Source organism: Bombus pyrosoma, linkage group LG18, assembly GCF_014825855.1.
Source record: "Bombus pyrosoma isolate SC7728 linkage group LG18, ASM1482585v1, whole genome shotgun sequence".
NCBI classification, from domain to species: Eukaryota; Metazoa; Arthropoda; class Insecta; order Hymenoptera; family Apidae; genus Bombus; species Bombus pyrosoma.
This window is the reverse complement of record NC_057787.1, coordinates 3023607-3045878: the sequence shown is the minus strand read 5'-3', so window position 1 is coordinate 3045878 and position 22272 is coordinate 3023607. Positions and strand designations below refer to the sequence as shown.

Here is a 22272-nt window from a genome sequence, read left to right as displayed (position 1 = left end):
ACAAACACGAAGATGGTACCCCGCTGGGGGTAGTTACCCACATGATAATCCAACAGCTAAAAAGTTCTACCAAATGTTCAAATTGGACAAATTGGGAATGTAAAGTATTAAATAAAAAAAAAAAAAAATAGGAAGTTTCGAATTATGAAACTTCTGTTCCAGCTTCTATTTGTATTTTATTGAACATGAATAATGTTACGATTTGCTTCCTGATTAATAAAATGATTCAAAATTCAACAATAGTTGTAGACTTCGTTATCACCACTCTCCTCACTTTCAAATATATTTTCACGCTATTTACTGAATATTTTGAGGATGAAAAAAATCACTGATGTACGTCTCACAAGTATGCTTCTCGACTAAGTGAAAGATCTGAAATGTCTGCCATGAGATCCCTCGGAATACTCTAGCTGGAAAGCTTATCGCTTTCTCCATTTCAGAACAAAATAATCTTTTCTTTGCAATGAATCGAAGGCGATAAACAATGAATTCCCGCTTGTCGCTCTATTTACGTTCTGCGTAACGGTGGTCGGATTTGGGCCCCGCAGGAAACTTAGCCGTATTACGCTGGGCGACCAACGTGTTAAAGTTACAATATCTTGCAAACTAATAATTTTTTGACCCAATACATTTTTGTAGAGAATTAAAAATGCATCGAATGATGTATAAAAAAATGCATAGTTCCATTTACGAAAACCTAAGGTCACCTTGAAGTCTCAAAGGCGCGTCTACCTATATAGATTTGTGACTGTCATAAAATCATCCTCGAAACAAAATAAATTTTATTTGAAACACTTTTTCGAATAATGTACCTCCAATTTAGGGGATATTACGTGGATTCATTAAAATGACACACCTCGTAGAAATAATAGAAATACAATAAAACCTGGAAGATGGAGTCCCGCTGGGGGTAACCATTCACATGCTATATTTTATCAAATATTTACAGCTATAATATTTCACCAAATGTCCTACTGGACAAATTGTAAAATTTAAATAAATAAATAAATAAAAAAAACCTAGTAGAAATCTAAATTATTATCCTCGTTATTATTATTATTGTTCAGTATTTGTTATTCTTCCTCTAATAAAATATCGCGTTTAGTTTTATACTATCGAAGCTTTCAAATATAATTGCTCGTTTAATTTATGTAAAGTTAAAACTTTTCATTCTGTTTGTTCAACTATACCTGAAAAGTGGCTGTCACACAGCGATAAGTATTGTATAACGCTTCTTAATTATGTAATCGACTAGATGACGAGACTCGACTAACGTGAAATTATTGAAGAGTGAAGGACAACTGCAACAATTATAAAAGTGGGAGCGCCTGTTGTTGACCACAAAGGAAACACTATTAGTTCATCATCTGAATTGCTAACAATACAGAACATATACACACACCTATATCTTTAAGAATTATTTTGAAACAAATTTAGGACAATATAGCATTATGCATTGGTAAAGGTATCTTTTTACAATTTGTTTATTTCTCCTATAATGAAAATTTAAACAATCAACTTTATTGAATTATTTAGCTCTATACAAAATAAAAATCTCATCAATATCGGTTAAGGTTTCTATGAGTTACACAGGTGAAAATAATATATTTTCATAACTTCCGGCAAAATTCTAAATGTAAAAATCTAAAGATTCTTACATTTTTCCATGCCTTTATGTATGTGTATATACATATGCTGAAACCTGTGTTCAAGTCGGTTAATGCGGAAACAAGCGACAGGCATCGAACAATGTAAGAATCTTCAAATTTTATGCCGGAAATTATGAAAATATACTATTTCGACCATTGACATATTATCATTCAAAGAGGAAAAGATAAAGGTCGCCTTTTACAACTTTTTTACCTGCACCTGCACTGATAACTTAAAAGCACGTTTTAAATATTTATGTAAATTACATTTGTATATATAATTAATATATAATATACAATTAAGTAATATAATTAATATATAATATGTAATTAAGTAATATAATTAATATAATCAATATATAATTAATATAATTAATATAATCAATATATAATTAAGTAATATAATTAATATATAATATGTAATTAATTAATATAATTAATATATATAATTGACATGAATGTTTAAAACGTGCTTTTAAGTTTTCAGTGCAGATCTAAATAAAAAGGTTGTAAAAGGCGACCTTTATCTTTTCCTCCCTGGTTCCGATTAATTGCAATTTTTTGCAAAAATTTCTTTCACGTCATGACGTCATAAACTAATGCTTTTAATTTCTAAAAAAAAAAAAGAAAAAACTCGTCGTTTAGTCCATTTTTTAAAAAGTTATTCTATTCTAAAGGGTGTTTTATCAGTTACGTCAGTATAGCTGTATATCTTATATTATCTTACATTCAACTGACTTATGTTAATATTGAATTTATTTTATATTTTATTTTTGCCGAGATCATTAATAGACGAGATCATGAATCAAGGAAAGTAATTCAAGTAAAAGCTGCGGAAAACATGAATTTGAAATATGCCACGTACAAAAAAAATTAAATTTTGTCCAGATTGATTTTTCTGTTGGTATTAAAAATTAGGTCAGCAAGACTATGGTTCTGCACGCGTCCTTTTAACGTTCTTCGATATATCGGATGTCGTAACGAACATTGTCTTTGTTTCTCTTTACTCTTATCAAATAGAACTTTAAAAAATGATTGTAGAAAATTCAAAAAATTAAAAAATTTTTTATGCTTTATATAGCATGTACGATGTTCATTTTTACAAAACAAACGGCATGGCAGATATATTTTTTAGAACATATATATTTTGTTCAATTAATTGTTTACAGTTACACCAAGCTACATAATTGTAGATTGAAGTATAGGGTGGATTTTATAATTTTTGAGAAAAGTTGGTTGGTTGTAAAAATTTTAGTAGATGTAACGTTAAAAGTACGATCTAGCGGCTCATTTCTTCCCATTTTAAGCTTTACATTACCTTACATAAATATTCTTTCTATAAAAACTTGCCCCTCTTTCACTATACTATATTATACTTATTCTCTTTCCATATTCCATTATGTTATTAATAAATTACTGATTTATCTGCAACGTAAAATAGTTTTACGAAACATTTCTATTTATAAAAAAAAAGGCACCCTTTACTCTATTTTAAAAGCTTTGTTCCAAAAACTTCAAAATTTATACCCATTATATTCATCCTAAATTCTACATTCACATAAGTTGTACTATTAAACAACAACAATAAATGAACTGTAAACTGTAAATTGAACAAAAGAGCAAAGCATAAAATAGAGGAACAATGGTTGATGGTATATATCAGTAACAATTACATAAGCTATTATGTGACAAGGGACAAAAGACATGGAGCCGATTAATGACGTAACCGAAATACTGAAATCACCGTAGGAATTCCTCGTGAGGATTCGGCTTCTGAGCACCTAGAACGCAAAGAACGAAAGATGCAAGATAGGGCTGCGGAAATGCGGGCTTGGCCCCTTTGGGCCATGACGCCGCTCCCATTTAGCTGGCGTTAATACATGTCCGTCGAATTTATTCGACACATTCACCACTGCACACGAATCGTTAGTGGTCGCCTAATATATCTAGAACTTTGTAACATGTAGAGATTTTGGATGTAGACAAAGGAGGAAAATGGTCCTTCAGATATTACGTATATAACAGCCTATTTAAGGTAGAACATTGTAATTTTTGGAAATATTAAATTGTTTCATAGATTCAATTAGTTTTTAATTATTTGTTTTCATTGAACGATTTTCACTAATTGTTATTATATCAAAATACGTACCAAGTATAATTTTAGTCTACCGAACCGGTACAGAGATATTTGGTTGTAGTTTCGAAAGGTCCTAATGACCGATCGAGATGAAATTTGAGGGGGATGATGAAAAAATAGGAGCCTCAAATATAAAATTTTATTTCCGCATATTTATTAGCTTCCAAGATATTAATGGAAAGCTTTCGATATTATGCACTGAATCCTATACAGATATTACTAAAAATAGCGATATTGGCCTCAGTATCTACAGCGTGTTCCATTTACAATCCGACCACCTCTTTTTAAGCTACATTACGTTTCAATTTCGATGGCCGCAAGATGTTGTGTTGTGTAATTAACTATGTATATATTTAATTATATATAACTTATATAATTAAATATAATTATATGTATATATTTAATGTATATTATTATTATTATATTTAATAATTATTATTATTCATAATTAACCGGCGATTGGCCTTAGTTTCCATTTTTCAAGCTGGCTTCGATTAGTAAGAATGTCAACCCTAATTCAGGCCAGCATTTGATTGCTTAGTCACTTTTAAAAAATAATTAGATAGAATACAAAAGATCCTTTGGGCGACCGAAATTACGATAACCTGGTTCACACTGAGCTACTCTATTGTAACATCAACCACATCTCAATCCACATCAGAGATCAGGCCACACACCGAGGGCAAGATGGCAATCAGATGTCTACACATCCTTGGCACGTACCCTCAACTGTCTTAGGGACCCACCATAAATCTTAGCATTTTCATAGTTAAGGTCCTTCAGACCAAACAAGTATCTTTTATTTCAAGTTTTTTTTTTTATTTAATACTTTACATTCACAATTTGTCCAATTTGAACATTTGGTAGAATTTTTTAGCTGTTGAATTATCATATGGGTAACTACCCCCAGCGGGGTACCATCTTCGTGTTTGTTAGGTTATGTCCTTTGTGAGATCTGCTGGGTGTTTCCTTTTCAGTCTTCTTTTCATGTTTGAGGTGTTGATCGTTTCCGCAGTTAGCCGGCTTGGGTATGTTGCTATTCTTCCTCTGTACTTTTCCGCGCATCTTGGTATTCCCAGATCCTTCCAAATGTCCTCGTTTCTAACGTACCATGGGGCGTTTACTATTGCTCTAAGAATTTTAGCTTGTATTGTCTCTATTTTGTTTATATGGCTCATTGCTGCTGTCCCCCATAGTGGTATTCCGTACGTCCAGGTTGGTTTTATCATGGTTTTGTATATTTTTAATTTATTTTCTATGCTTAATTTTGATTTTCGACTTGTTAGTCAATGCATTTGTCTCCTTGTTGTCTGTACTTTGTCTATTATTGATTTAGTATGCTGTTTTCATGTGAGTTGTGTATCTATATGGAGTCCTAGGTATTTGACTTGCCTTGTTTGTATTATGTGCGTGCCGTTCAGTAGAATGTTTGGTGGCATCTGTTCTCGCAGTGTGAATGTAATATGGTTGCATTTGTTTGGGTTTGCTTTTATTTGTTTAACTTGCAGCCACTTTTCTATTTTTGTGATGTGTTCTTGTAGTAACGTGTCTGCTGTTTCTGGGTTAGTGTGCCTGACTAGTACAGCTGTGTCGTCCGCGAATGTCAGTATTTTGCTAGTGGTAGTTGTTGGTATGTTGGCCGTGTATAGTGTGTATAGTATTGGTCCTAGGACGCTTCCTTGCGGAGCCCCTGCCTTGATGTCTTTAACTTCAGAGTATGTGTCCTTGATTTTTATTACGAAGGTTCTGCTGCTTAAGTAGGATTTTATTAATCTGTATATTTGCTCCGGGAATTGTTTTCTGATTGTTTGTAGTAGGCTTTCGTGGTTTATTTTGTCAAATGCTTTCTCGATGTCCATAAAGAGGGCTGTACAATATTGTTTGTTTTCTAATGCTAGTATTATTTCATTAATGAGCCTGCGCATTTGCTCCACCGTGGAGTGTGATTTTATTTCAAGAGTCCTTTACATTTATTGTTTACTACGGGTTGACACGGAAAGTTAGTTTTTCTCACATACGATGCTTCCCACTAGCAATTTTCTCTGGAGGGCGGTTAAGACCCTCCCTAGTCCACCAGTCTTCTTATGATCCAATCGAAAGCAATGTTTATCGCCCTCGCTTTCCTAACCAAAATTGTCCTTAACGAATCAGCTCATCTGGTGTCCTTAGACACCCATAACTGGCTTTCCTCCGCCACAACATCGTCACTAAACTTCACTTATTCTTTCTTTAAAATAGTCAACATATCTTTACCGGTTTCTACCCTTAGACCAGTCGCGTACTTGATTTATACATACGCATCAGTGTAACTAGTTCTTGAAGTGAACTGTGGTTGCGATTATTGAATTTATAATAAAGTTCGATAAAAGAAAATTAATAGTTGGGTTAAGACTCAGCCTTCTTTTCTTTTATCATTCAATCCTGAAGTTTACGTGACAGTATCATCGTCTATTCGACAGTCAACGATGGCAACTACTACAGCAGTTTGATAATGCCTGTATAGGCAGAAATAAATGTATAATACTGGAAGGGTTTTTGTTAATATCTCGGAAGCTAATAAATATCTGAAATTAAAATTTTACATTTGCCGTCCATTCCCCCTCCCCTTTCCCGCGGCTCCTCCAAATTTCGTGTCGATCGACTAGTGAGACCTTCCATAACTTTATCCAAAATTTAAAAATTTGAATAAAAATTTAAGTAACAAAATGATGCTAGATAGAAGAATAATCTCCAAATGGAAAGAATAACAGAAAACAGGAAAAGATACGTTAACTATTGTTTTTGTACGCTTTTTCCTATTTTTATGTCAAACTTTCGTTAAGAAAACCGATATCAATAGGAGACGATATAAAACGATCTAATGGAAAGTATTTAACTCTCAACTGATGTCGTTGAATCATAAATAGACTGGGCATGTTTATACATATAAAATATGCAAGGAGCATATAAAATTTATGCATGTTAAGTATGCATCAAACATATATGTATATCATGATAAATACAGATATGTAAACGAAAAGTATGTACAATTTATGAACAACGTGTTCAACACAGATTTATCCTACACAACGTTATTTCACCAAATTATATATTGATGGAAGAATGCAAGCTAACAGAAATCAAAGAAAAAGCATTAAGAAGAGCAGCAAGGTATGGAGGGAAGCCGTAGAGTCAAAAAAGGAACTAGTAAAGAGAGAGAAACTGGGTGTTAGAATTTAATCTTAAAGTTAAGATAAATAATCTGTGGAAGACACAATGTTTATGTTGAAATAGTATTAGGTTTATTAAACAGAATTACAGAACCAAATGTATTTAAAATATAAGTGAGTGATATGGTATAATTAACAAAGTGTGCAGATGAAGAATTTATGGATTGTTGACAGTTGGCCAGTTCCTCTCAGACTGACTGTAGGTAGTGACCCATGGTCCTTTAAAGATTTTGAACCCCACTGTCTATACAGTAGTGAGTATGACCTGTGTAAGTGTCCTGTTCAAATGCCTGTGTAGGTGTCTGTATAAGATTATTTGTGTCTATGTGTGTAATATCGTTGTATTCCAACACTGGGGAAATGGCCAAAAAGGGAAAAAATTACCCCGCTGGGGGTAACCATCCACATGCTATGTATATTTAAGCTATAATATTTTACCAAATGTCCTACTGGACAAATTGTAAAATTTAAACAAATAATAAAAAAAAAGAAGGGAAAAGAGCAAGAAAGAGAAAGAAGGGACTAGAAGAAGTGAGAAATGGAGTGACAGGGATGGAAGCAAGAGAAGAGCAAGAAAGGATGACAGTAGACCAAACTATAGAAGAAAGAAGAAAGAGAGAAGCGGAAGAGAGGGGGAAAGGATAAGGGAATCCAAATATAACATACATTATAGAAAAATCGCCAAAGATGAGTTACCAAAATACTTAGAAGGGAGGATGAAGTGGAAGGACAGAAAAATATTCGCAAGATTCAGATGTGGAAACGAGACCAAAGCAAGGGAATACTGGAAAGAAGATGGAGAAAAAAAACGCAGGCTATGCAAAAGGAAAGAAGAAGACCTGAGACATGTAATAGAAGAATGCGAAATAACGGGGGGACCGAAGGACACAGAAAAAATACTGAACGAGACTGGGGAAGGACTAACAGAACTAAAAACAATAATGGAGAAGAGAAGGGCAATACAAGACGGGGAGGAACGACAATAAGGAGGCAAAAGCCCAAAAGGTGCCATAGTTCTTGAGACAGAGTAATTAAGGGAGAGCAATATAATAGAGTGGATAAGAGGGGAGGTAGATATATAAGAAAAGAGAGATAGACAAAGAAAAGAATTTAGATAGATATAAGGGAGGAGGCAATAAGATGATAACGCCATAAGACTGATAGAATGTAAAAGCGAAAGCTCGTCCAAAGCCGAAAAGCACGAACTAAGCAATAATAAATAATAAAAATAATAAATACAACGTTATTTGATCCGTTACATCTGTATTTGATCTGTTTAGCAATTTTATTTTAATTAACAATTTATGTATAGTGAAACACCAAAATTGGCATTAGGATAAATCATACGTAACTTTTCCATATTTGTAGCACCGGAATACGCAATAGAATGTAACGGATGTATTTTTGTAATTGATCCGATACTGCTGTGGTAAATATATAATTTGTCTTTATCATCTAATATGTAAAATAAAAAATTTTACATATTTCGAACAAACCAGGATTTCTTTTTAAAACTACGTCTATTTTTATGTGAACTTGTTCATGACGACTACTTACATAAATATGTAATACAGTCCATGAATATTTATAATGAATATCTGTACTATTTCTATCTATGATAATGTAATATCGTGAAAAAAAGGCCTAAATAGAGATAGGTCAAATCATAAAAACAGTGTCGTCTGCCCTTCAGTTGTTAGTTTACATCGAGGAGGGCCTATGTGACTAAGGTCGCCTAGTTCTTGCGGAGCATAGACGTAGTGAGATCAGAAAAAAAAGGAAACGAACGCTAGAGGAGAAGGATGATTTTGGGTTCAAGGAGCGTTGAGAGTCAGTGTTAGTCTAGCAGTCGAGGAGTAGAGTTGTCAGCGTTGTCGAGTTGCGAGAGTTGTTAGTGTTGTTGAAAGATAGAGTTGTTAGCGTTGTCGAGTTGCGAGAGTTGTTAGCGTTGTCGAGAGATAGCGTTGCTAGCGTTGTTGAGTTGCGAGAGTTGTTTGAGATAGAGTGTGATTTTTTGTATTTAGGGGAAAATTTATATCTAAATTTACCCGATACTACAATAATATATTATACATTGTCATCTATGATCACAGAATGTGCTCGTATGTGCATTAATATGCTCATATAATGTTAGAGACTTTTGAAACTTACAGTAGTAATTTGTAATTTGTTCAGTTGTTTAAAAAAAGAAATCGTAACCTACCAATTTAAAAAAGTAATATAACTATAATTCGTAATTTGTTTTGTGACGAAGAATCTATGATGTACTTTAAAATAATCTCTTCATGGAGATAACTAGACTAATTTTAATTAGAATTGAATTAAAAGTATATGATAAAATGTTTCGCATATCTTCGTAAAATAATAATACAACCAACAAACTATTATAACTATTATAACATATGTTGTGGTTGAACTCGCATAATCTCCGAGATATTCGTAAAAAACTGCCTGTACGATTAGAATGTATTCTACTCATCGTTGTGCGTCTGTCGTAGAATATACGTAAGTATTGGTTGCCGGTCGCCAGTCGCTTATCTTCTGTTTACAAACGGGGGTCGGGTGAACATAAAGGTCCCGTGCATAACGTGCATATGCGAACACGCAGGGAATGTCCATTATAATTCACTTAAAATGTAATATCGTATGTTTTGTTAGTTTAATGGTTTTGGGTTAGTTTTTTTAATCCGCCACGCTTGCATAAAATGATAATGATTCTATTTCGTAAAATAATATCACTTATTTGTTCATCCATTATTTTTATAATTAATTTGTTATTATCTCACGCAGACGTTGCTGGCCTCTGAGAGGCAGTCGGATTAAAAAATTAAACATTAAATACATTGATGATATTCGACGATATCGCATATGCATATTTTGTACACGGTCTTTAACACGTTGACTGCCACGCGTGTTTTCAAAAAAATCTCCGTCAGGCCACGCGTGCAGCAGTACCAAGCGTTCTCTGCTCGGTGCTCCCATCGATATTTTCATAATGCGAGTCGCTCATCTGGTGGTCTTACCTCTCGTTTCTTTTGTTTCCATTCCTTCACATTTGTTTCTCATTTCTCCACTTTCTACAAAATCAGTTTGAATCTTGGCCGAGCAACGAACGGTATAACTTAAAATCTCTGCCCTAATTCGTTACAATGTCGAAAAGAAAAATTGAAAACTTATTTCTTAGTAAGTCAGATAACAGTGAAAAAGAAAGCTTTTACGAGGTTTATGATTGCGGAAGAAGCATTACACGCGCATGCAAACTATATTATGCAAATAAAAAACGTCGAATGGACCGAACAAAGGCACGAAAGAAGTTGAAGAAAACAACAACTTATTGACCAAATTGCCCCGACCAACCTCAGCTATGTATAGAATGCTTTAAAGTTTTACATGCTAAATAATTTTTTTAATAAACCATTTTCGTATTACTTTTATAACGATTCAACAGTTTTATTATTATGGAATATCTTTTCAAATACCTACGACGATCTTTCGCAAGTAGTCAAATAAGCGACACCCGAATATGGGTTTCGTGGCCTGACCAAAAACTTTGCTGACACCCGAATACGGGTGTCGTGGCAGTCAACGAGTTAAAGCTTGCTGGTAAACAGAAGACAAGCGACTCGTGGCCGCGGATCAGTGCTAACGTATACGTTGCCACAGACGCTCAATTATAGGCCGAATTCAATGTCGAATGCCGGTAGTTTTTCGCAAATATCTTAAAAACTAGGAGAGTTGAATAGAAATAGATAAAATAGAAATAAGTTGTTCAAAATGTTGAGTTTTACAACATATACAAAAATCATCAAAATCAGTGTATCGGTCACGGGATTCTCTCGTAAGTAAACTGCTTCGAGTTATGCCACGACATAGATGTCACTATATGTACTTTATGCACTTCATATAATGCTAATCAAACGGTTTGCTAATGTTTGAATCAATGTTTAAATTACGGTTAATCGGGTGCAAATCTGCTTCTCATTTGTGAGATTCACTATAGTTGACACTAGCTATGCAAGAAAGTAAGGAAGAAAAGAAAAAAGAAGAAAGAAAAGAAAAAAGAAGAAAGACATAGAATGTATAATGATGGTTCTATGACATCTACATGCCACAATAGATGCAATCTTCTGTGCGAAATACAAGTACGTTACAAATAATGCGAGTTCGAAAACTAATGGAATTTTAACATTTTTTCTCAAGAGCACGGTTGAGTTCCGACTTAGACCTTCTATCCTCATGATGAGTAGAATAACGATGCAATAAAATAATTTGATCTCGAATTTCGAAGTTCAGATCAATTTAGTAGCAACTTCTTTTACAGCTCTTTACCGATTGAGAAGTATAGAATGACACTATGGTGGCACACAAAGGATATAACCTAACAAACACGAAGATGGTACCCCGCTGGGGGCATCCATCAACATGCTATGTATATTTAAGCTATAATATTTTACCAAATGTCCTACTGGACAAATTGTAAGATTTAAATAAATAATAAAAAAAACTATGGTGACAAATCCTTTTCGGACGCCCGCTATACTGGATCTTTAACAAATGTTGTATTTTATTTACTGTACGTTTGATTTACTATTCAATAAATTGCAGAAGATTCTTCAAATTATAAAGAATAAACTCTGCTCGTAATTTTCCCGATATATCTTTTCAGATAGCACATTCTCTGTTCCTTGTTCTATAGATTACAACATTATATCATACACATAAAATGAATAAAAGAACTTATATAATATAACTATGTGATAAATAAGATAAATCCCCTTCCACGAATAAACAATTGAAACCATACCGTTCGTTACAGCGACATCAAATAGGGTACCGAAGTTCTCATCAAAACAGACATCTTCCTCCATCCATCTGTCGTTCAGCGAACTGTCACCTCCGACGATTTCTTTAACTACATCAGTTGCCTCAAGTATCATGCAGCGTTTCATCTCCTTCGACGTTTCCCTCAAACTTATGTTGTCTTGCTCGTCCTCGATATTCATGTTTCTGTTTATAAACTCTTGTTCATCTAGCATTTCTCTGTCGTCATGTTCGTCTTTGAAACGAACAGTTTTACTTTCATTGGTATTGAAGAGGATACCACGAACAGCCTCGACATTTTTGTTCTTCAAAATAGGCGCTCGATCGAACAGATGGATCATACTTCGCTCGATATTCGATCGCGTATCGTCTATCGCGTCAGAGTAGAATTTTTTAAAATTAGATTTTTTTATTCCAAGTGTTCCAGCGTTGCTATGGGGCACAGAATTTTTCATTCGCCTGTAACCCCAGCTACGTAAAACTGCAGTTGGTTGGGAAAATTCACCGGTCGGAATGGCGACGGTATTCATCCTCCTGAAATCCAACGTGTTTAGTTTGTTTTCGAAGTTCTGTCTGGTTTCGTCGGTCCTGAAGCAAGCTGGCGGCTCGATGAGAAACTTCAGCGCTTCCAGTTGTTCATAGTATTCACGTTCGAACTCCTTCCGGTCGAGTTCTCTATTTCCCTTTCCATCTGTTTCCTTGCCGTTAGTTAATCCGGTTTCGACGTTTGCCGCAAGAATGCCCAACTTTGAGTCCACCTTTTTGGCCACAGGTCTCGCGAAAGTCACGCCTTTGCCTCGTTTCGACCTACAACCAACGTCAAATCTATTTCCCTCGCCACTTTTCTTCGTCATCTGCCGTTTTCTAGATCTTCGATGACTCTCTAACCTTGTTGCTGGCCTGGAGCTCCTGTTTCGTTTCCACGAGGCGCGTAACGAACGAATCATTGCTACAAATCGTGATCCGGGACTGGCACATGCGACTTTCCTCTTGGATTTCGAACGTAGCACACGTTTCGACAGCTGTTTGTCGCTGACCAAAGGGTCCGTTGTCTTGAATGACGAGATTTGCGAGGAACTTGCTTCCTCCGCGCCGGTCAAGCATTGCGAACAATCGAAAAATTTCATCTTCGAAACGGGGTTGTCAATTCGTCACTATCGCGTCAATTCGTTAATTTTTTGCATTTATTTTATAATAGGTTTAACGTCACATCAATTGCAGGCACAATTTATCTATGGTTATTAGTGGTTATCCTATGGTATCTTATGGTATCTATGGTGATGGTAAGATTGAAAGAACTACGGAGATATTGAATTCTGCTATCTAACGTCGTGTTTTTTAAGCATTTGCTTACTGTCACTTTCATTCAGAATATTATTAGAAGAGACTCTCTATATTTAAGGCAATTGAAAATGTGTTTAACCGCTGTACAATGTAAGTTTCACAAATATTGCGTTATCAAGATTGTTGTTTTATCATATCGTGTATTATACAGAACAAAAGTTCACGGATAACTCACGATTATCGCGTTCCATTTCTTTCAGTGTTTTAACCCTTTCGCTTCGGCAGTCCAGTCCGCCTAAGTGCTCCCCCTGTACGGAGGCGCATGAAACACTATATTTTGGATATATGAAATATATTGCGTGAAATGTTCTGATGTTTCAACAATGAGTAACTTTTAAGAAGCGATTAATCCAATATGTATCAATAAAATCAACAGAAAATGTTCCGCCGGTAACGAAAAAATATATTATTGACTACAGATGGCACTAGTGTATGCCTGATATATCACAAGGGACATAACCTAACAAACACGAAGATGGTACCCTGCTGGAGGTAGCCACCCACTTGATAATCAAATAGCTAAAAAATTCTACCAAATGTCCAAATTGCACAAATTGTGAATGCAAAGTATTAAATAAAAAAAGAAAACTGGTGTATGCCTGACATATGGTTGCCGCCTATAAGCGGCACCCGTACCCACAAGTCATCTAGCCAGCGCCGCCTATAAGCGGCACCCGAAACGAAAGGATTAATACACTTAGGAAAGACGTATTACACTATACAAATATTGCTCTTTTTTAGATATACAGTGGCTCACGAAAGTATTTGAACACTTAGCATAAGAAGCTTTCGTGTATTTGCTAGCTCTTGTTCGCGACTTTGTCCACGTAGAACTAAGAAAACTGATGTTTTTCTCTATTTATTTATTTTTTGATATTGTAGTATCATGGATGAGGGGCCTGAGGGGTGTCGTGTGAATTATAAACGAGCGGTTGCTGAGCATGTATGTAGTGAGGCTAAGACAAAAGACAAGGGGTTGCTAGGGGACAAAGAACGAGTTAATAGCAGTAGGAGTTGAGGTGTCAAAGAGTGCGGATTGCGTTGATGAGAGTTGAGTCGTTGATTAATTACTTAGTTGTGCTGATTATTATACATTTGCTGCGATTAGTTCATGTTTAATGACCATTATTCTCTGTTCAATTAACACCTGTTCAATCTACTTATCATTAATAAACTGATTAAAATGGTCACGATACTACAATATTATGTACTGTTGAAGTAACTAATTCAAGAAAAACTCTACATTTTTATTTATGTATATCCGTGACCTTGAGACTGCTATTATGCAAAAATATTCTAACTAAGGAGAGATGCATATTATTGTACCCTTGAGAACATATTATGTTCTGGGTTGCATGGTCTAGGAACAAAGGAACTCGTAAACAGATTTCTATTTATGTTCCCTATAACCTCTAGCCAAAGTTATAAGGTTAACTTTCTTGGTAATGTCCTGTTGCCATAAATATATGCTCCCTATCATTCCATTGTCTACTAACGTTAAGAGAGTAAGGATCTGAATCAGCATAAACTTATACATTATATTTATACCTTTAATTATTTCAGTATACTTTTCTATGACAAATTCATCCACTCGTTCTTCAATCAGTCAACCTCAACCTCAACATGTATAATGTAAGAGTCGATTCTGATCCGAACGAAACGAAACATCTTAGAGAGCGACTCTCGTCTTAAATATTCGAGGTCGTTAGGGAAACGACCGCACGATTCAGCAATCGATATAATTTTGAATAAAATCTTGGAGTCATTTTTAGTACAACGCAAAGCAACTTTCAGCGTCGCAACCATAGAGTTATAATGATAGTGTAGTATCGTAAATAATTATGATTAGTTTATTAATAGTAAATGATAGTAGATTAATTAGTAGAAATAGTAGATTAAACAGATGTAGTTTAAACAGGAAACAATGGTTATTTAACTAATTGCAACAACGTATAATAATTAAAACAGCTAGATAATTAACAACTCTCGTCAACGCAGAACTAAAAAAAAAGGCAAAGAATAGTGTGAAACTAAAAATTTTGGCGGGTTTAAAGAAAAAATGTGTTTTTTGAAAAGAAAAAATAAACTTTAAGGTGCCATAACAATTATTTAAATAAACTTTTTGACGAACTTTTTTAGTTCATCGAGAAGAAAAATATTTAATTCTTTTTTGGTTTTTCGTTTCGGTCAAGAATTACGAGGTGGATCTTTCATGCCGATCGAAAACTGCAGCCCATGAAATAGCCTTAGAAATCTGTTATAATTTATTTTTTCACTTTAAAAAAATTTGTTTGTATTCGTTAAAAATATATAAAACCATACCTCAAAATTCAACAACTTCATTTCTTTCTTTCCCTTCTAAAAAAAATCACAAAAAGACGCTGTTCTAGAACATTCTAATTCAGGACACCCCCTTAATCACTCTGTTATAACGTACGAATAACAGAAAGAATAATTGAATAAATTCTTAGCATACTCATGAGTCATTAATATGCAAATGCATTCGCTGAAAATCTGTTTGTTGTCAGAAAGTAAGGAATAACCCAAATCTAACCTAATACTCGCGAGTCAAGTTATATACGCACGCGCAATTCGACTGACGCCCTTAATGTCGACAGAATTTTATTTTTTTCAAGATCACTGGGATCCAACCACCGCTTTCTATTACCATCATCATCGCGAGAAAGTGATTAAGTAACCGCCGAATTTCACCTACGAGTCACCCTTCTATGTCTACCTTTCGAAATTGCTCAGTTTCGTTCGAAGTTCGTCGAGTACACACGTGACGATCGGTCAAAAGCCACAGTCACAGTTTGCCACAGTATAGAGCATCGTGAACACGTGTGCCCTTACAACCACTTGCTCACCAATCCTGTACACACCATCGTATTCAAAAACTGAAGCAAACGACACGGTCTAAGTCTCTGACTTTCCCATCTTCACAGTTTCACTCGATGACCGAACTTTCGTTTCAGATCCAGAAAGTAGCGATTCAAACGATTGTTCAATCGGTTTTCAGACGTTTCATTAGAACTGAGAAAGCACGCTGGTCAAAGCGCATTCGAACACTGGCAGAGAGGTGAATTGTACAGCGATTCGAAAAGAAGGAAGAGGGTCTCACCTTCTAGGGCGTCTTCTAAGTGAAGGAGGGTGCGGCATCGTCGTGGAAACACAAACAAAACTTATAAATGTAATGGCAGGTGCATCTCGCATGGTTGATCGTCCGTGTGACCGGTTAACAGGTGTGGGTTAGGTTTGGCAGTGTTTGAGAACGTGCATGGACGCAGGCTATAAGTGAACCGTGGTACACGTTGCTCATCTGCCCATCGTCGCGTGACGACACGCCGATTCGCAGGAAAGGGTCCCACAATTGTGAATCGAACCGAAAATATATACTGCCGCTCATAAGTATCGGGATAATTTGACTGATTTGTAGTAACAGTGATGTTAACAAAATATGCAAATTAGTGAAAAATTAATGGGCAATTAATGTACATTATGATTACAGTCGTTGATCAGCGAATTTAAGGATCACTCAGGATTTTCAAAATTATTCACTCTTTCAATAAAATCGATAGGGCTGAATTCTATATGCTACAATAGCAAAGTTTATTAATTATTAACATATCGTATAACGTACAAATTAATAATTTATAGTTCGCTTTTTTGAAAAGCGTTCGTTTCGTATTGTTTAATCGTAAAATGGCGATTAAAATCAGAAAATCAAGAAGAATTTATTTATCTGTTTTTCTCCTTCGATTTTCAACTATAATAATTGTGTATGTTTAAAATTTGTACTGTAAGCGATTTAACACTAGAACTACCGATAGTTAACACGAAACTATTTCTACCAAAAGCAGTGAAAATGACTGGTCTTTAAAAAATACCTAATAATAGAATATTTTTATATTTATTGATTTGTTACTTTCTTACAGAAGCAATTCCATCTTATGTAGTACATCTTTGCTATTATTCATCCATCTGGGATCTCTAAATGAGGGTTGACACATTTATAAAATTGTAGAACCAGCCATTTTGACTGCTGTGGTATTTCTAGCGTTAGCATCTAGCGATCTAGCGATCGATCCGGAATTTTCCTGATAACTGATATCATCATATCGAATGATGCGCGGTAAAAATTTGAAAAACGCGTGGCAAGTTGTACAAAACGAGGAAACTGGTTAATTGGGGTTCGATAAACAGATCGCAGAACCCTTTTACACTCTGACAAGTACCAGTCATTTCGACTGGTATTGGTATAAGTAGCCTTAATACAAAATTATTTTCAGTTTGAATACATGAAAAACAAAATAAAATTTATTATATTATTCTTTTAGTTATCGTTGCGAAAGTCATTGCATCATCGCGAAAAGAAGTATAACATGAAGCAGGAATTTTAAAATAGAATTAATAATTTTAATATTAAAATAGAATTAGAAGTTTTCCAATAAGCAAATAGATCTAGCGAGTAAATGCCGAAGTTCTGATGATTCTATAGGCTCACTAATGTTGTACCTTTTGTTCATAACATTTCGTCGACACGTTAATTTAAGAAGACCCGTTGTTTCGAATTCGAAATCGGAGTTGTTCAGGGCATCTTTTTCTGCGAGTTTCTATATCAACGAGTTATCAGTGAAGCTGGTCTTAATCGCCGATGATCTTCACCAGGAAAAAAAGATCATGTGAAAGGCGCCGCTTAGGCATTGAAAATAGTGCCATTAGGACGTTTACTTGATTTGTGGTTACGGTAAATGTAATTTCATATGTAAAATTTATTATTAACTTTTCGCTTCGGCAGTCCAGTCCACCTAAGTGCTCTCCCTGTACGGAGGCGCGCGCCACAAATGCGCACAGTGGCATGATTGCTGTATAAATGTTTTCCTAAGTCTTAAATAACAACTGTGCTGAAATGTTTTGATGTTGCTTCAACAATGAGTAACTTTTAAGAAGCGATTAATTTAATATATCAATAAAATCAACAGAAAATGTTCTGCCGGTAACGAAAAGATATATTGTTGACTACAGATGGCACTGGTGTATGCCAGATATATGGGGTACCGACCGTCGCGTGCTCGCCGCCTATAAGCGGCACCCGTACCCACAGGTCATCTAGCCGGCGCCGCCTATAAGCGGCACCCGAAGCGAAAGGGTTAAGGTGCATTAACTTTTATTCGTAACAGTAATTTTCTTTTTCTATCGATTATGACAATATAATTCTTTTGTATGACTTGATACAATTCTTTTTTAATTGTCGACATTAATAATGCCTAAATATGTATTATAATGGTGAATTTTACGGTCGAAGAAAATAATTATTAATGAAATTCTGTCTAATTAATAAAATTATTTTTTCCTGTGCTCGGAACACATCTAGTGGCGCAAAGTTAGATGAAAGCATGCGTTGTTTCAGTATAATTTCTGAGTAAACGAATTTGTATAAAATTTTTTCGAACATATTATAAATACAATAAAATTCAAAGTTTGCCCTTCGAAAAACTCTGCTAACTTCGTAATTTTGCAAACAATTAGGGAGAGCTTTTATATATTGCAAAATTAATCAAAGACATAAAAATGTTCGTGAAAATAGTAAATTTAAGGGTTTTCGAGGTCAAGGATTCCGAGATTTAAAATGGCAGATTCAATGAAACTAATCGACTCACAAAAATTTTAATAAACCAATGAAATAATGTAAAAATGTTTGTAATAAAGGTAACTTCAAAATTTTTTAAACTCCCTGATTATTGATAATATGAAGTTTAATGATTGTAGATAGTAATAAGCTTAAAATATGCGAAAAATGCATCTATTACAAAATTTAAATGTACGTATACATACAATGTTTTAAAATATTAAATTATGACGAAATATTAAATATTATATTATGAGATCAGAAAATCTTTCAGAAAATCTTTTCCAAAATCATCAATGTTACATTCTTCGAGGCCCATGAAATTGTCGACAGCGATCCAGGGTTTATGATACTGTGACATCAACCACATCTCAATCCACATCAGGGACCAGGCCACACACCGAGGGCAAGATGTCTACACATCCTTGGCGCGTACCCTCAATAGTCTCAAGGACCCACGAATAAATCTTGGCATTTTCATAGTTAAAATTCTTATCTTTAAAATCTAAGTGACAGCAGCGCGGTGGTTAGCGCCTTAGGTTACGAACGTTTCGGGACCCGGGTTCAAATCCCGGCGCCCGCAGTTCGATTTTTCTTCCACGATTCTTAAATTATCAACGGTCAAGGAGGAGATTAGCAGATGCGCGGAAAAGTACAGAGAAAGAATAGCAACACACCCGAACCGGCTGGCTGCGGAAACTATCAACACAACAAGCATAGAAAGAAGACTGAAAAGGAAACACCCAGCAGATCTCACAAAGGACATAACCTAACAAACACGAAGATGGTACCCCGCTGAGGGTGGCCACCCACGCGATAATCAAACAGCTAAAAAATTTCACCAAATGTCCAAATTGGATAAATTGTGAATGTAAATTATTAAATAAAAAAAAAAACGATTCTTAAATAGGAAGAAAATACGACAGTACTCTAGCAGTGACATCTAGAGCCAGGAGCTATCACTATTATCACGACATATCCGCCGCAATACGATTGTAAGAAGTTTTAAGTTATCTGAATATAAACATTTAAAGACAAGTATAAAGACATAAAAGTGTAGATGAAATTTTTCAATCAGCATTATGTATAATACGTATTTTCATATTTGCACGTTTATATATTATTCAAAAAGCCGAATGTTCTCAATGTAAAAGTGAAAAGCTCATGATTGTGTATAAAAAATGGCATAACAAAATGAAAAATACTTACTTGTTTCGTTCTTCTTTGTATCGGTCGTTATAATCTGAGTATTCGATGTAGTCGTAGTTTTCGTTGTCGTTGTTTCTGTAATAAAATAAATCCAACATATTATTTATGTTAAATTTGTTATTTATAAAGAAAATACTTTACATTTAAGATAGTACACATAATATTTACTTATTTAATATTTACCAATACTTCAATATACATATAAGTGTATTTCTTATGCACAGATTCTATTTACTTGTAAAATTTATTTTAATGTCGAGGACAGTGATATATATGTTAGTTCAATATTCTAATCGTAATGATCATTATATGAAAAATCAGAGACACTTACTGCTGAGAATTTCACTGGTAGTATTTTCTTGTAAACTACTCCTATATATTCGTCGTTTTGGAGAGCCAATATTTTCCCTGCAAAAGAAGATATATCATTTTTATGCGATTTGTATTATTCTAAAGCTTTTATTTCGATTTAAATATGACAATGCAGTTTTAATATATTTATATATCGGAGATGAAAGGACATCGGGTCTTTTCTTTTGGAATTTTTGGGAAGATCCCCAATTAGCCTAGACTTTTTATTATAGCTGTACTTAAATAATGAAACTTAGAAGTAGTTGTTTATGATTCAATCCGATTATGTTTGCCCGAGATTTGTGACAATGGGCTTGGGCTCGAAGAGACACGACTGGCCGCTAAACGTAGCCACGGTCACGGGATGGACGTTTTTACCTAACAGAGATGTGGAGTAGTTGTATAGCTCTCCTTAAAAATATAGTTGACCCGAGAGGTACAGAGAGGTACAGAGAAGAGGATATAAGTGCAGTTTCACTTGGATTGAGTTAGTTAGTTGAGTTCTACTTGTACTGTGGACAAGTAAGTTGAGTTCGACTTAGACTTTGGAAGAAAGCGCATTTGCTATCCCGTTGACCTGGATTGGCTATTGAACCTAAGGCCATTGACATTGGCATCTCCAGTATCTAATCACCACGGTTACTTGTCAAATTCTGTAATAATCATATTTGTACCAGTAAATATCATCTATAGTACATAACAACGTTGACAAATTCACGTGAAGATTCATTATACACCCCTAACTCTAATGAATACCCGACAAATACAGTTTAAAAAATTCTTAATGAATAATTTTAACTGCAATTCTTAATCAATAATGCGGATCATAATACGAGTGCCATATGAAAAATAGTATAATGTGTTACTCCCAGTTCATTATTATACATATTATACACATTCACGTGTAAGAAAAGTTACAAAATTAAAAAAACTTCCATCCACTACCGGACAATTTGTTCTTATTTTTTGTTCTCAAATAATTTGAAAAAAGGCAGCTCTTTAGGTCCCAACAATGTTGCTATCTACATGCCGATAATCAAATTTCAAAAAGTTTTGATGTATCTTTGTTAAGATATAGAGAGGATTTGAAAAAACAAATAGTTTAAAATTTATTTACAAATTATTCAGCTCTACATATGTCGCTTTTGTCTCAACTGAGACCTGAATGTCCTTCAACGCTCACATACACTTACACACGTACAGTATAAATGTATCATCTGCTTAACAATTTTCTACAAATTTTTTATGATTTTACGGAAAACGTTCAAATACACAAGAAATTGCATGGAGACATTTTCAAACATTCGCAAGTTTAATAATTTATCAAAGATTATTCCATTACCATTTATTGATTCATCGTCTGGAGGTTACAATATTATTCTAATAGTATGGATTGAAGCAAATGAAAGATGTAAAGCCAATAATCAGCAACACAAGTTTGTTACATTTGATCAGCCATTTTATCTAACAGCTCGGGAGATCATAGTTTGTTCCAAAGTAACCGCAAATGAAAATAATTTGATTCGGTAATTATTAGGCTTGGTAAGTTTCATGATTCGTTGAGAAAGGGACGGACCAAAGGAAGCTTTTTGTTAATTATATCGAAGCTTCAGCTGAAAAATGTTTTTCTGATCATGCATTTTCAAGGGCTGTTAGAAGTCACATTCTCGCTCAAAATGCTGAAGCAGATTTTTTTTTTATTTTTTTTTTTATTTTTAAATAAGTCATTTTACAATTTGTCCATTAGGACATTTGGTAAAATATTATAGTTTGGGTTTTGATGAAATATAGCATGTGGATGGTTACCCCCAGCGGGACTCCATCTTCCAGGTTGTTTATTGTTCTATTGTGAGGTCTGCAGGGTGCTTCTTCTTCAGTCTTCTTTCTATTATTGTTTTATTCGTTTCAGCTACCAGCTGATTT

At 34.6% G+C, this 22272-nt stretch overlaps 2 protein-coding genes across 2 annotated transcripts in view; one reads left to right on the top strand and one right to left on the bottom strand.

Moving 5' to 3' along the window:
• LOC122577337 overlaps positions 1-22272 on the bottom strand; it is a 345413-nt gene that overhangs the window by 187416 nt on the left and 135725 nt on the right. The window contains exons 3-4 of the mRNA XM_043748626.1: positions 20330-20406; positions 19999-20073 (exon numbers count right to left, since the gene is read on the bottom strand). Coding sequence (XP_043604561.1) covers positions 19999-20073; positions 20330-20406 — 152 coding nt within the window. The remainder of the gene's footprint in view (positions 1-19998; positions 20074-20329; positions 20407-22272) is intronic.
• Positions 1-22272, top strand: part of LOC122577336 (putative uncharacterized protein DDB_G0271982) — a 50333-nt gene that overhangs the window by 5508 nt on the left and 22553 nt on the right. The gene's annotated exons all lie outside the window — the stretch shown is intronic.